Source organism: Tasmannia lanceolata, unplaced genomic scaffold (genome assembly GCF_043159265.1).
Source record: "Tasmannia lanceolata isolate RefF3 unplaced genomic scaffold, GAP_Taslan_0.1 ptg000044l, whole genome shotgun sequence".
In the NCBI taxonomy this organism is placed as follows: Eukaryota; Viridiplantae; Streptophyta; class Magnoliopsida; order Canellales; family Winteraceae; genus Tasmannia; species Tasmannia lanceolata.
In genome coordinates, this window is record NW_027518721.1 from 16223687 (window position 1) to 16236185 (window position 12499).

Sequence of the window (12499 nt, forward strand, 5' to 3'; positions counted from 1 at the left end):
ATTTTAAGTTTATAAAATATAAAAAAATATTAAAAATTTCGGGTTGAACTCGGGTCGGGTTGTCCAAGCCCTCAACCCGAACCCGACCCGAACTCAACCCAACCCGACTTTTCCCCGGGTTGAACCCGACAGGTTTTGGTTGAGCCCGCCCAAGTTGCACCCCTAGACAAGGAGGCATGGACGATGCAAACTATTTTCTCATATTAAAAAAGAAGAATATCCGAACTTTGTCCTTGAATATTGTTCTCCACTTCTCCTCATGCAGGTGGGCTAATCCTTTTTTTAATAGGGATTTGCTAGGGACCATCGCAGAAGGCATTTCTCAGAATGGCTGTTGCCTGAGAGAGCAGCCACATAGGCTCCTTTTCAGCAGATTTTGTCCTTATTCACGAGGTGGCGGAGCAAAAATGCAACAGCCTTTCCTCCAACTGCCATCTGCGATTGTCCCTAGCAAATCCCTTTTTAATAATATGAAACTAAACATTAGACGGTTGTTACAATTCCTAAAATGCCATCTGCAACCAGGCAGAAAAGTTTCAAGTGTGGAGTGCCATTAGCAAAATAATGGAGTGAGAATATCCGCCCCCTTTTCTAATTTTAGAATTAACTTCTTTTCTGAAAATATTCTAGAATTAACTTTTAAGCTTGAATTTTAGTGGATTATAAAAGTAATAAAATGGGAGATATAATAGAGAATGAAACAGTAAACCAAGTTTTGTAATTAGTTTCTTTTGGGGATTCATATCTGCACAGCCATGTTTTGATAATGGCACTAATAACTTCGTTTTACACTCTTCTCTGATGGGCTACCAAGAACCTTTTGGGAATTGGATTAGCCTTCCGGGCATCATTCAAAATAAAAATAAAAATAAAAATGTAACATGAAGAGCCTAATGCCATTATTAAAAGAGGAAAATGATTGTGAGCCCGAAGCTCATATAGCTTATATGAGCTTCGAGCCCAAACACATGGGTCCCACATTGTTTGTGGTTATCCAAACCATTCATTTGCAAGGCCCCATCATAGATAGGGTGTGTACCAAAAATCGGCTCCATTGGATCATCCTAACCTCTCCAAAAGTGGAGGGCAAAAATAGGCAGATTTGTGGCAAATGGTGTTTGTCCATTTTGCCCTCCACTTTTGGATGTGTTAGGACGATCCTATGGAGCCGATTTTTTGTACACACCCTATCTATGTAAGGGCCTTTCAAATGAATGGTTTGGATCATCCTAACAATGTGGGCCCACATGTGTTTGGGCCCTCAAGCTCATATAAGCTATATGAGCTTCAAGCTCACAATCATTTTCCTCTTATTAAAATATGGTAGTGCAGATATTTTGGATGGTTAGGAAACCTATGATCAATGTAACTTTTGTGCTATGGTCATCCATGATGCTATCCATCACATGAATGAGCCTCAATCACATGTAATGCACCACGCGTATCACATGAAGATGAGGCAAAAACAAAACCAATACGATAAGAAACTCTTATCTCAAGTATATTAGTATAAAAGAAGGGATGCAAATCAGGTGGGGCAGGTCGGGTTGAGGTCAACCCCAACCCAACCCGAAGTACCATTCCCTCGAACCTAACCAGACCCAACCTGAGCCTCATGCCAATGAGGGTCAACTCTAACTCAATCCATCTCTAAATCTCTCAACCCTAACCCAATCCGTCTAACTCGTCTTTCCAAATCGGGTGGGATTCGTGTTGGCCCAACGCAAAAAAAAGGAAAATACAGGGTAGTGATAAATCGACCCCCCATATATCTTAAATCGACCCCTTATAGGGCAGTGCTTACTTCTTAGAGAGAGAGAGAGACAGATAGAGAAATGAGAGAGACATGAGGGTCGATTTAAGATATTTGGGGGTCGATTTATCACTGCCCAAAATATAATCCTAAAAGATTTTGAAATTCTCGATTAAATTAGATGATGGGTATCGTTCAGATCCAACCGAATTGCCCAAGGTCTCAACCCTAACCCTCCCAAAAAATAAATCGGGTCGCCTTTTCCCAACCCTAACCCAAACCGAAATCCGAGATGAACCATTGGGTTCGGAATTTCGGATTGAGCCCGACCCAAGTTGTACCCTAATAAATAGGGCAGAGAGAGACTCGTGCCTACGTGCCTACCCAATTTCACACCTAACACGCCAATCTCGCTGTTGGGTTTCGTCATTCAACTACCCCAACCACGGTCTAAAGTTAGTTAGATGGTTTTAAACTTTTAATATCTTGTGGGTGATTTTCACTTACCACCGTTTTCTCCCTCTCTATGTTTTTCTGGTCTAAAGGTGGTTTTTGAACAGGTTAGAAACATTTGGGTGGTTTCGTTGAATGAAACTCAAACTCAAGGCGGCTTTTACTCAACGGCCACTGTACACTTTTGGGCCCAGGCCCAATATAGCTAGCAAATCAGAGGCGTGGCATTGACCTATGATGATTCTAACTATTTATTTCTCTGGGCTGCTATCATATGGGCCATGCCCAAAAAGATCCTAATCCCTTTAAATCAACACTAACTCTTGATCATGGAGTGATGGACCCCACTCGTATTAGTTTATGACTATGTTTTGCACATTTGTTACTGCTATAGAGGACCAATGATATTAAGGTCCTGTTGGTTTTAGATTTTTGACAACCCAGTCCAGTAATAGGTTTTGGACTCACAATCGGTTGTCAAAATCTAAAATGAATAAGGTGTTGCGGGTTTTAGATTTTTGACAACCCAGTCCAGTAATAGGTTTTGGACTCACAATCGGTTGTCAAAATCTAAAATGAATAAGGTGTTGCGGCCGACATGACAGAAAAGCAAGTAGGAACCCATCAAATTTCCACTTGCCACATGGCCAAAAAGCAGGGGAGCTTCGAGTCGGTAATACAGCCGGTTTCGTATCATTTTCCTACTAAGAAAGGTCTAACCTGGGGCCATGTGTATAAATAAAGTTAACTATGACCCTCAAATACGGGCCTCAAATTGGCCCACCACCTAAAGATATTCAACCCAATCTAGAGTTTTACAATTAACTTTCTTTTATTACAGGCCCACAAAAAACTCTTAATGCAGTAATACATTCAAGGAAATCATCAAATGCACTGTGTATATAACATTAACAAGCGTATACACTATACGCAACATAAAAATTCAGGAAAAATCATATCATTCATATTTTAATGCCAATAAATCATATGTTTCAAAGACCAAATCTTAAAATAAATTTGTTTAGGCATTAAAAAAATAATCTGAAATAGTAATTTTCTTATTTATTGAATACTAGATTGAAAATTGATTTCAAGTAAACTAGGATAGCATATTACAAGTGACAATAAATCTTATCATACCAATCTAATCAGGAGAACGCACCGAATTCATGATTTCCATCAAAAAGGTAGAAATTCACTAAAATAGATTAGTGGCCTATATATTCATAATTAAGAAAAAATTGAACAACAATCCATATTCAACTCAGCTGTCACATGGATCAGATCATCCTATAACACTGCTTTATAGGCTAATATCATCTCCACCATTGAGTACTAAATGAATGATCTTTGTCCAAATGATGGAAGATATTTAAATGAACCTCTTGCTGGGTTTTTTTTGTGTCTGGGAGTTTTGTGGGAGAGTAAGTTAAATTTTGGTCCCATCCCATGTTTGGTTGCCTTTTAGCACTAGGTTTATTTTAATCCCACTCTTGTAATGATTACTTGTGGGGTGAATTTTTTTATCACACTTTTGTAATGATTGCCTTTTCATCCCATCCCAAGATAACCCTAGGAACAAAAATAAACTTAGGAACCAAAAATAAGCTTGAGAAGAATTTTTTTTCTACCCAACAGTTCAAGCAACCAAACAAAGGTTTTTTTTTCTCCCACCATATCTCCCAGGGTATTTTTTACTCCCACATAACCAAAGATGGGATTTTTATTTTACCAGGATACTTCCAGGACTTTTTTTTTCCCACCTATCTCCCAGGGTATTTTTTTCTCCCACATAACTCCCGGGAACAAAAAAAACCCGGCAACCAAACAGAGGAAGGGCTCGTTTGGATACCTCATATTTGGTATTTGGATTTGGAATTGAGTTTTGATTACAAAATGAATATATCTGCCAGCTCAAGTTGAGGGAGACATAGGGGAAGGGGGTGCTTCCTACTGGAGGGGAGAGGTTGAGGAGCTAAGAGGGTGAAGGAAACTGCCAGAGGATTTCCAATTACTTATTTTCACATCATATCTGGAAATCCAATTTTTTCCGTAGTCGCTGAATTGGAAATCCAAAAATTTGATCCGGATCCAATTCACAATGCAAAAGGGGCTTCAAATGTGATAAATCCAAGTCCAAATCTTCTCGGCATCCAAACAGGCCCATTATTATTTCCTCCCATAAAATTATATTTCACCATTTATTTTGCGGAGTGATAAATCGACTCCCATATATCTTAAATCGACTCTCCATGTGTTTTTCTCTCTCCTCTGGGTTAGAGAGAGAAAGAGGAGAGAGATAGACACATGGGATTTTGGATGAAGAGACTTAAGTAGATAAAAATAGATCAACATAGAAGTATTCAAGGCCCATAAAAGTAGTGTAAGGCCCAAATGGTATATTTTGTGAAAAGGTTTAGACATCATACGAGGCCCCATCTATAGAAGGCGGTTTTACCAACAAAACCGCCTCTATCACACGCACGTTGTAATACGGTAATACCCCTCTCGTCTGACGTGTACGCCATGTCAGCATGAATTTGACGGTGATTTCGATGCCTTTCTCCCTTCCTTTCTCATCACCATCAACCCTCCTTTTTAATCCCTCAAAACCCTTCCTTCATTTTTCCTCTCTCATTACCAACCCTTCTTCATTTTCCTCATCTCTCCGTTCTTCAATAGAACAAAAAACACACAAACATGTCTGCATATTGTGGAAAATATCACGGTGAGTAGATGTGATTTCTATCCCTTTCCTCTCTGTTGCTTTCTCTGTGTTTTGACTTTTGATAGATCTGTTTTTTTTTTTTTTTTGTGTTTGTTTGTTTGGTTGATTGGATAATAGATTTGTGAATAACGATTTCTTATATGGATATAAACTGATCCTTCGTAGATCTTCTTATCTCGATCTCTTGAATTTGAGATTTTTTTTCCTTTTGAAATGGTGGATTTGAGCATTTTTAGTTTCAGATCTGGATTTTTTGGGGTTTTTAGATGTGATTTAGGTTTTAATTTGTTAGATCTAAGTCTATAGTTTAATATCTATTTTAGATCTGGTCATTCAAAAAAATCTATTTCTGTTGGTTGTGATTTCTCCTCCCATGATTAAAAACCTACGATCTGTTGTGGGGTTCTTTTTCTAGTAATTTCTTAAATCTGTGAAGGTTATAACTAAGAAAATCCATGCTTTTTTCTTTCTAATTTTCGTTTCGGATTTCTCTTTAATCCTTGACTGGTAACAGTAAGATCACATGATTTGTTTTTCTTGTTTTTTTCAATTTCTTGAATCTTTGTATAGATTTGATTGAGTTCTCTAGTTCTGAATAATTTGCCAAGGAAATCCAAGATCGATTCACTTTTCTGTTTTTTTTCTTTCCCGTTGATGAATTCTTGAATCATCCATGACAACCCAATATCTTTAATAAAAAAAACCTATTTTTTTTTTTATTTTCCTGGTTTTCTTCATTTTTTTCAGTTCCTTCGTAGAATTTTCTTCAGATTTTTGTTTGAGTTTTTCAATCTTTGATGCCTTTCTTTCATATTTTTATCTACTTTCTATCTTCCACAAGGGATGAAGTGATAACTGATAAGAAAAGAAAATCTCAGATCTTCTCTGCTTCTTTCGTTTTCTCTATAAAAAGCAATTTCCAAACCGAGAATCTTTTTTTCTTATTTTTACGTTTGATTAGTGATGGATTTCTTTCCATTTTTCCATTTGATTAAGATTTCAATTGCAATAAATTCAAAGAATTGGAAGAATCTGAATCCTTTCTACCTATTCCACCTCAAATCTCTACAGATTGATTCTAATTCTTCATCTTTTTCCTGGTTGGGTTTAATCCATCAAATCAAGCACAAAAGGATTTCTTTATTCTACATTTATTTCCTTATTGATCTTTGCAAATACCTTTCTTTTTTTCGGTAGGTAAGTTAGGATGGAACCTCCGACCAAAGGGTCAAAGAAGATAGTGTTTACCAATTGAGCTAGAGGTTCTCCCGAGACTTGAACTCATGACCTTTAATATGGAAAATCAAATTAATTACCAATTTACCCAAATATCTTTTCATAAACCAAATAACTTTCTTGGTTTTTTTATGAATGATACCAAATAACTTTCTTACAAAAATAAATATTGTAATAGTGATACATTTCCAGACGCAACCTTTCTTAATGCATGATCCTTTACCTTTCCTTTTGCATTTCACTCAAGATCTTTACCTTAGTTTGTTCTTCCATAGATACCATTGAATATGTACAAAAGAGATTCTTTTTGCATATCACTCAAGATCCTTTACCTTAGTTTGTTCTTCCATAGATACCCATGAATATGTACAAAAGGGAACCTTGCATTGTTTCTTCCTTCCTCCTCCATCAAAGTCTCTTATTTATTGTATATCTAATTCAGCTGAAGATCTTATATCTTTGTGACTCTTTACCTATCAAATGAAACACAAAGTGGGTTTCTGTTTCTCAATTTTTCCTTGCATTGTTTATGCCTCCATCAAAGATTTAAAGTCTCTCATTTATTGTATCTAATTCAGTTGCAGATCTTGTATCTTTGTGACTCTTTACCTATCAAATGGAACAAAATGTTGGTTTCTGTTCTTCAATTTTTAACTTCTTTTTGGCCATTGTTAATTGCAAGTTTTATAATTGGTATAACCTCGGTCGTCCCTTGCAGATGAACTCATTGCCAATGCTGCCTACATTGGCACCCCTGGAAAGGGAATTCTTGCTGCTGATGAATCCACCGGCACCATTGGCAAGCGCCTATCAAGCATCAATGTTGAGAACGTTGAATCCAACCGCCGAGCTCTCCGTGAGCTTCTCTTCTGCACTCCCGGAGCGCTCAACTACCTGAGTGGTGTGATCCTCTTCGAGGAGACCCTCTATCAGAAGACTGCCTCTGGCAAGCCATTTGTGGATGTCATGAAGGAAGGTGGCGTCTTACCTGGAATCAAGGTTGACAAGGGCACTGTTGAACTCGCAGGCACTGATGGTGAGACCACCACCCAAGGCCTCGATGGCCTTGCCCAGCGCTGCCAGCAGTACTATGCCGCTGGTGCCCGATTTGCCAAGTGGAGGGCAGTGCTCAAGATCGGTCCCAATGAGCCCTCCCAGCTTGCTATCAATGAGAATGCCAATGGTTTAGCTCGGTAACCAATTTCTCCAAAAGCTTAAGATGCTAGAGTTGGTGTTATTTAATCATTTATACTTCAACACTACCCCTCACGTGTGGCCCCCTCTTTTTTGCGTTGGCCTACACGTGGCACATGTGGCCCCTCTTTAAGGTTGGCCGTACACATGGTTTTTTAATATCAAGAAGTTGTTTGGTTCTAAACCCAGGACCTGCCATTAGGCACTGGCTCTGATACCATGTGAAACTACCAATTACTCTAAAAGTTTAAGCTGTTAGAGTTGGTCTAATTTAACCATTTATACTTCAACAGGTACGCCATCATCTGCCAGGAGAATGGTTTGGTCCCAATTGTCGAGCCAGAGATCCTGGTCGATGGATCCCATGACATTAACCGTTGTGCTGATGTAACAGAGCGGGTTCTCGCCGCATGCTACAAGGCACTAAACGACCATCATGTTCTGTTGGAGGGTACGCTTTTGAAGCCAAACATGGTGACTCCGGGATCAGACGCAAAGAAGGTTTTGCCTGAGGTGGTGGCAGAGTACACAGTAAGGGCTCTGCTGAGGACAATGCCGCCCGCGGTGCCAGCCGTTGTTTTCTTGTCTGGTGGGCAGAGTGAGGAGGAAGCCACACTGAATTTGAATGCCATGAATAAGCTCAAAGGGAAGAAACCATGGAACCTGTCGTTCTCCTTTGGTCGTGCACTTCAACAGAGCACCCTCAAGACATGGGCAGGGAAAGAAGAGAACATTGAGAAGGCGAGGGCTGCATTCTTGGCAAGGTGCAAGGCGAATTCGGAGGCAACCTTGGGTACTTACAAGGGGGATGCTGCGAAGGGAGAGGGGGTTTCTGAGAGTCTCCATGTCAAGGACTACAAGTACTGATTTTGTTCATCTGCTCCTTCTGTTTTGATGAGGAAGAGAGGGAGAAAGGGAGGTAAGATTTATAAAAAAAAAGTGTTTCTTAGGGAATTAGGATCAGTGTTTTTCCTTTCGAGTCTGAGGATGGTGATTGAATAAGTTTTGGAAGGTAAGAATGACTCTGTCTTCCCTCCATTAAATCTGCCTGAGGTTTTTTTTTCTGTTGTCTTGTTTATGGTATTGAACATGTTTGTTTAACTGTTTTACTGGATGTTTAGGTGAATTTGGTTCCTTATCATGTGAATTGGTAGTTTTATGCTTTAATATCGTCTTTTGAATTGGGAAGTAGTTATCTGTATTAAGAACTACATGAATACGCATCTGGTTTTGTTTTCTTAATTTTTGTCTACTATGATGGAGATTAATGGAGAGAATCTTAGCATTAGAAATGGGTTATATTATTGTCACACATTTGAAATTAGGCATTGCTACCCATATCAATTTGTTCTATATTAATTGGAAGGGAAATGATACTTCGGCATTGTTGAATTAGTCATTGGCATGCATCTTAGCTCCCTTTGAATCGTTGGTATCAGGAATCGGAAATGGTATCTTATTCTCTGATTCCCTTGTAAACAGAATAAAAAAATTAAAATAAAAAATTTACGTTGTAACCGTATTCACACAAGAATTCGGCAGCTTGTGCCTCCCCTTATCTTCAATCAGTACAACCTACTCTTCAAGGGAGGCTTGGTTTTGTATAGGTTTTCTCACAAATCAAAGTCTGGCTTTTCTCACATTATATTGAACAAAACACCATCTGATAGGTGCAAGTATATTGCTGATAATGCTTTCATATTCATCTCTTCAAATCTATCTTCCATCATTCATTTTAGCTTCTAATACTTCCCAAGCAATGAATTGTGCCAAATTTATTTTCAGAAGCAATCCAACAAACATAACCAAGAAACTCTAATACCAATTAGGGGTGGACATGGTTCCGGTTCGAACCGAACCGGCACATATGATTCGGTTCGGTTCCATATTTATATGGTTCGGTTCCGGTTCTGATATCCTGGAACCGATGGAAATTCGGTTCGGTTCTGGGTTTGGGATCCCGGAACCGAAAACTGAACCGAGAACCGACCCTCACCTTAAAACCCAATGCCTCATCGCTTGATAAAATCACCCCACCCCCTTTTAATTCACCCCTCTTTAACGTGTTGCTTTGCCTTTAAAATTTTAATTCACCCCCCAAATTTGTGCTTGATTATTCCAAATTTGTGCATGTTTGTATGTCATATATAATTTTTGCATTGTCCAAATTTGTGCAAATTTGTGCCTGATTATTCCAAATTCATGCATGTTAGTCTTTGTAGTTCATATATAAACAGGACCAAACCGATTATAAATACGATTAGGCAAAATATCTACATTTGGTGAAGGTTGGGTAAACCCAGAACTGAACCGAACCGATTATATATGGTTCTGGTTCGGTTCGGTTCCAAACATATATGGTTCGGTTCTGGGCATACCCCAAAACCGAACCGAACCGAACCGAACCATGTCTACCCCTAATACCAATTGTTGGAACAATACTGTTGAGAAACTCCGCCGGGCAAATCCGATCCGATCATGCACAAATTAACAGTAAAGTAGACAATAAAACAAGCCACAAGATGACCACCAAGATTTACGTGGTTTGACCAAGCCTACATCCATGGGCGAGAGACAATCTTCCACTATGAGAAAAACAATATACAACGATTACCATGGATTAACACAAACCTGCAACCCTTTTCTTGCTTCTCTCACCCATGACCGTACACCGAGAGTAACCCGAGAGAAAACCAAAGAGAAAAACCCCTAGAGGAAGACCCAAGAGACACCCGAGAAAACCCAAGAGAAATAAACCCGAGAAGAACCTACTTCTCTCTCTCTCTCTCTCTCTCTCTCTCTCTCTCTCTCTCCTCACGTTCTCACACCCAAGAGGTAGCCGACACACCTCGTGTTGATGAGAGAACTGCCTATATCTAGGTTTCTCCTAAACCTAAAATCCAAAGTTACATCCCATGTACCCAAGGGAAATAAGGCAACTTTACCAACAATCTCCACCTTAGCTTATTTCCCAACCAATTAAAGATTTCCTGTTGATGTTGCTACCGGTCCGTTGTCGCCGCAAACAACCATTGGCCCTCCGAACTACCAACTTCACACCCCTCCAATAATCTTGGTTCTGACTCCTCCTGATTCGATCAACACGGCTAATGCACATGTGTAGCTGCCAACCCCTTTATTCACCTAGTCAATCGATTTCAATCAATCCCCACAACGCAGGAACTGTCACCTTCTCACCATCGTCTATAACCTGGAAACCTGTCTCTGCGTGCACACGCTAGCATTCCGTTTCCAAATAGCCATCGAGATCTTTGGAACACTAGTCATTGTATTCCCGACTAGACGATATAATTCTTCACATTTCTCTGCTTTCATCAGAACCATATAACCGTGTGTGATTTTCATGCCTCCACCTGCAGCTGAATACCTGCAACCCTTGAGTCCAACCGGCCAAGCGATACTAGATTCCTTCACATCTTTGGGACATACGCGACACCATCTAAAGTATGAACCTTTCCATCGAACATTTTGATCTTCATTGTCCCAACTCCCGTGATGTCACAAGTAGACCCGTCACCTAAGTACACTACATCTGCCCTTGTCTCCTGGAATGTATCAAAATATTCCCTCCTAGAGCATATATATGAACAGAGCTCCATGAATGTAAAGTCTACTTATCATGAGGGGAAATGTGATTACCTATAGAGATTGTGAGAATGTCTCTAATCCCTTTACTCTGCACATCCGTTAAGGCCACCAACATATTCGTAGCGCCATTGAATTGGTCAGCTCGCTTCAGACAAGCCTGCTTAATGTGGCCATATTCCTTGCAACGATAAGATTGTACGCCCTTTCCGCCGACCCCGGATCTTGGCATGTCTTCTCTTGATCTCCTGTTAGACGGCCTTCCTCTTTGATTTCCACCATGAACAATCAAACCATGCTCGACTCCCATAAAAAACATTTTTATTCCACATCTCATTCGAAAAGAGCGACGCCATGACTTCCTCTAACTTTACTGTATCCTTACCATATAATGAAGACGGCACCAAGTTGTCATACGAGTTAGGAAACGAAGTAAGAAGCGAAAGGGCTTTGTCTTATTTCTTCAACTTTTCATCAACTTTTGAAGCTGATCCACAAGCCCGTTGAACACCGTAATGTGTCCCGTGAGATTCCCGCCTTCTTGCTTCTTCAGCTTGTTCAATTGCCGCTTCAGATACAATCGCTTGGCCAAGCTTTTTGACATACAAAGCTTTTCCAACTTCTCTCATAATTTAGGCGCTTCATCTTCTTTCATAATGTTATCTGCCAGACATAGCCGAATCGTGCTCTGACCGCCTTCGACTCAATGTCTTCCCACTCGGCATCTGTCATCTCTCTGACTTTCCATACTTCCTTTCAAAGTCTAGCTTTTCTCACATTATATTGAACAAAACACCATCCGACGAGTACAAGCATATTAATGCTTTCATATTCATCTCTTCAAATCTATCTCCAATCATTGATTTTAGCCTATTATCCTTCCCAAGCAATGCATTGTGCCAAATTTATTTTCAGAAGCAATCCAACAAATATACCCAAGAAACTCTAAGACCAATTGTTGGAACAATATTGCTGAGAAAATTTGCCGGGCAAATCCGATCTAATCATGCACAAATTAACAAAAAAGTAGACAATAAAACAAGCCACAAGATGAGCACCGTGATTTACGTGGTTCGGCCAAGCCTACATCCACGGGTGAGAAACACGATCTTCCACTGTGAGAAAAACAATGTATAACAATTACAATGGATTAAAACAAACTCACAAACCTACAACCCTTTCCTTGCTTCTCTCACCCAAGACCATACACTGAGAGTAACCCGAGAGAAAACCCCAAGAGAAAACCCCTAGAAAAACCCAAGAGAAATAAACTCGAGAAGAACGCACTTCTCTCTCTCTCTCCTCTCTCCCTTCTTCTCTCCTCTATTCTTTCTTCTCTCTCCTCACGTTCTCACACCCAAGAGGTATCCAACACACACCTCTTGTGTTTCCTTTTCTTGGCCTTCACCGATATCCCACATGCTCAAGGAAAATAACGCAACTTTCCCAAGAAGTACCGTGAATAACAGCCCCAGTATTCTTAGGCCTTATTTTTTTTTTTGCAAAGCAAATAAACATTTAATGACAAA

At 39.7% G+C, this 12499-nt stretch overlaps 1 protein-coding gene across 1 annotated transcript; it reads left to right on the forward strand.

The window, feature by feature from the left end:
• The first annotated feature begins 4773 nt into the window (after positions 1 to 4773).
• LOC143863914 (fructose-bisphosphate aldolase 1, cytoplasmic) lies at positions 4774 to 8606 on the forward strand. Its single transcript, XM_077374698.1, has 3 exons — positions 4774 to 4934; positions 6889 to 7363; positions 7658 to 8606. Exons 1-3 carry the CDS (start codon positions 4907 to 4909, stop codon positions 8229 to 8231), a joined length of 1077 nt encoding a protein of 358 aa, XP_077230813.1. The 5' UTR covers positions 4774 to 4906; the 3' UTR covers positions 8232 to 8606.
• Positions 8607 to 12499: the final 3893 nt, after the last annotated feature.

Excerpts from the sequence above, each read along its gene's own strand:
- LOC143863914 (XM_077374698.1), top strand. The coding sequence starts at position 4,907 with ATGTCTGCATATTGTGGAAAATATCACG. Across the intron at positions 4,935-6,888 it reads ATATTGTGGAAAATATCACG|ATGAACTCATTGCCAATGCT; the intron begins GTGAGTAGATGT and ends CGTCCCTTGCAG. Across the intron at positions 7,364-7,657 it reads AATGCCAATGGTTTAGCTCG|GTACGCCATCATCTGCCAGG; the intron begins GTAACCAATTTC and ends ATACTTCAACAG.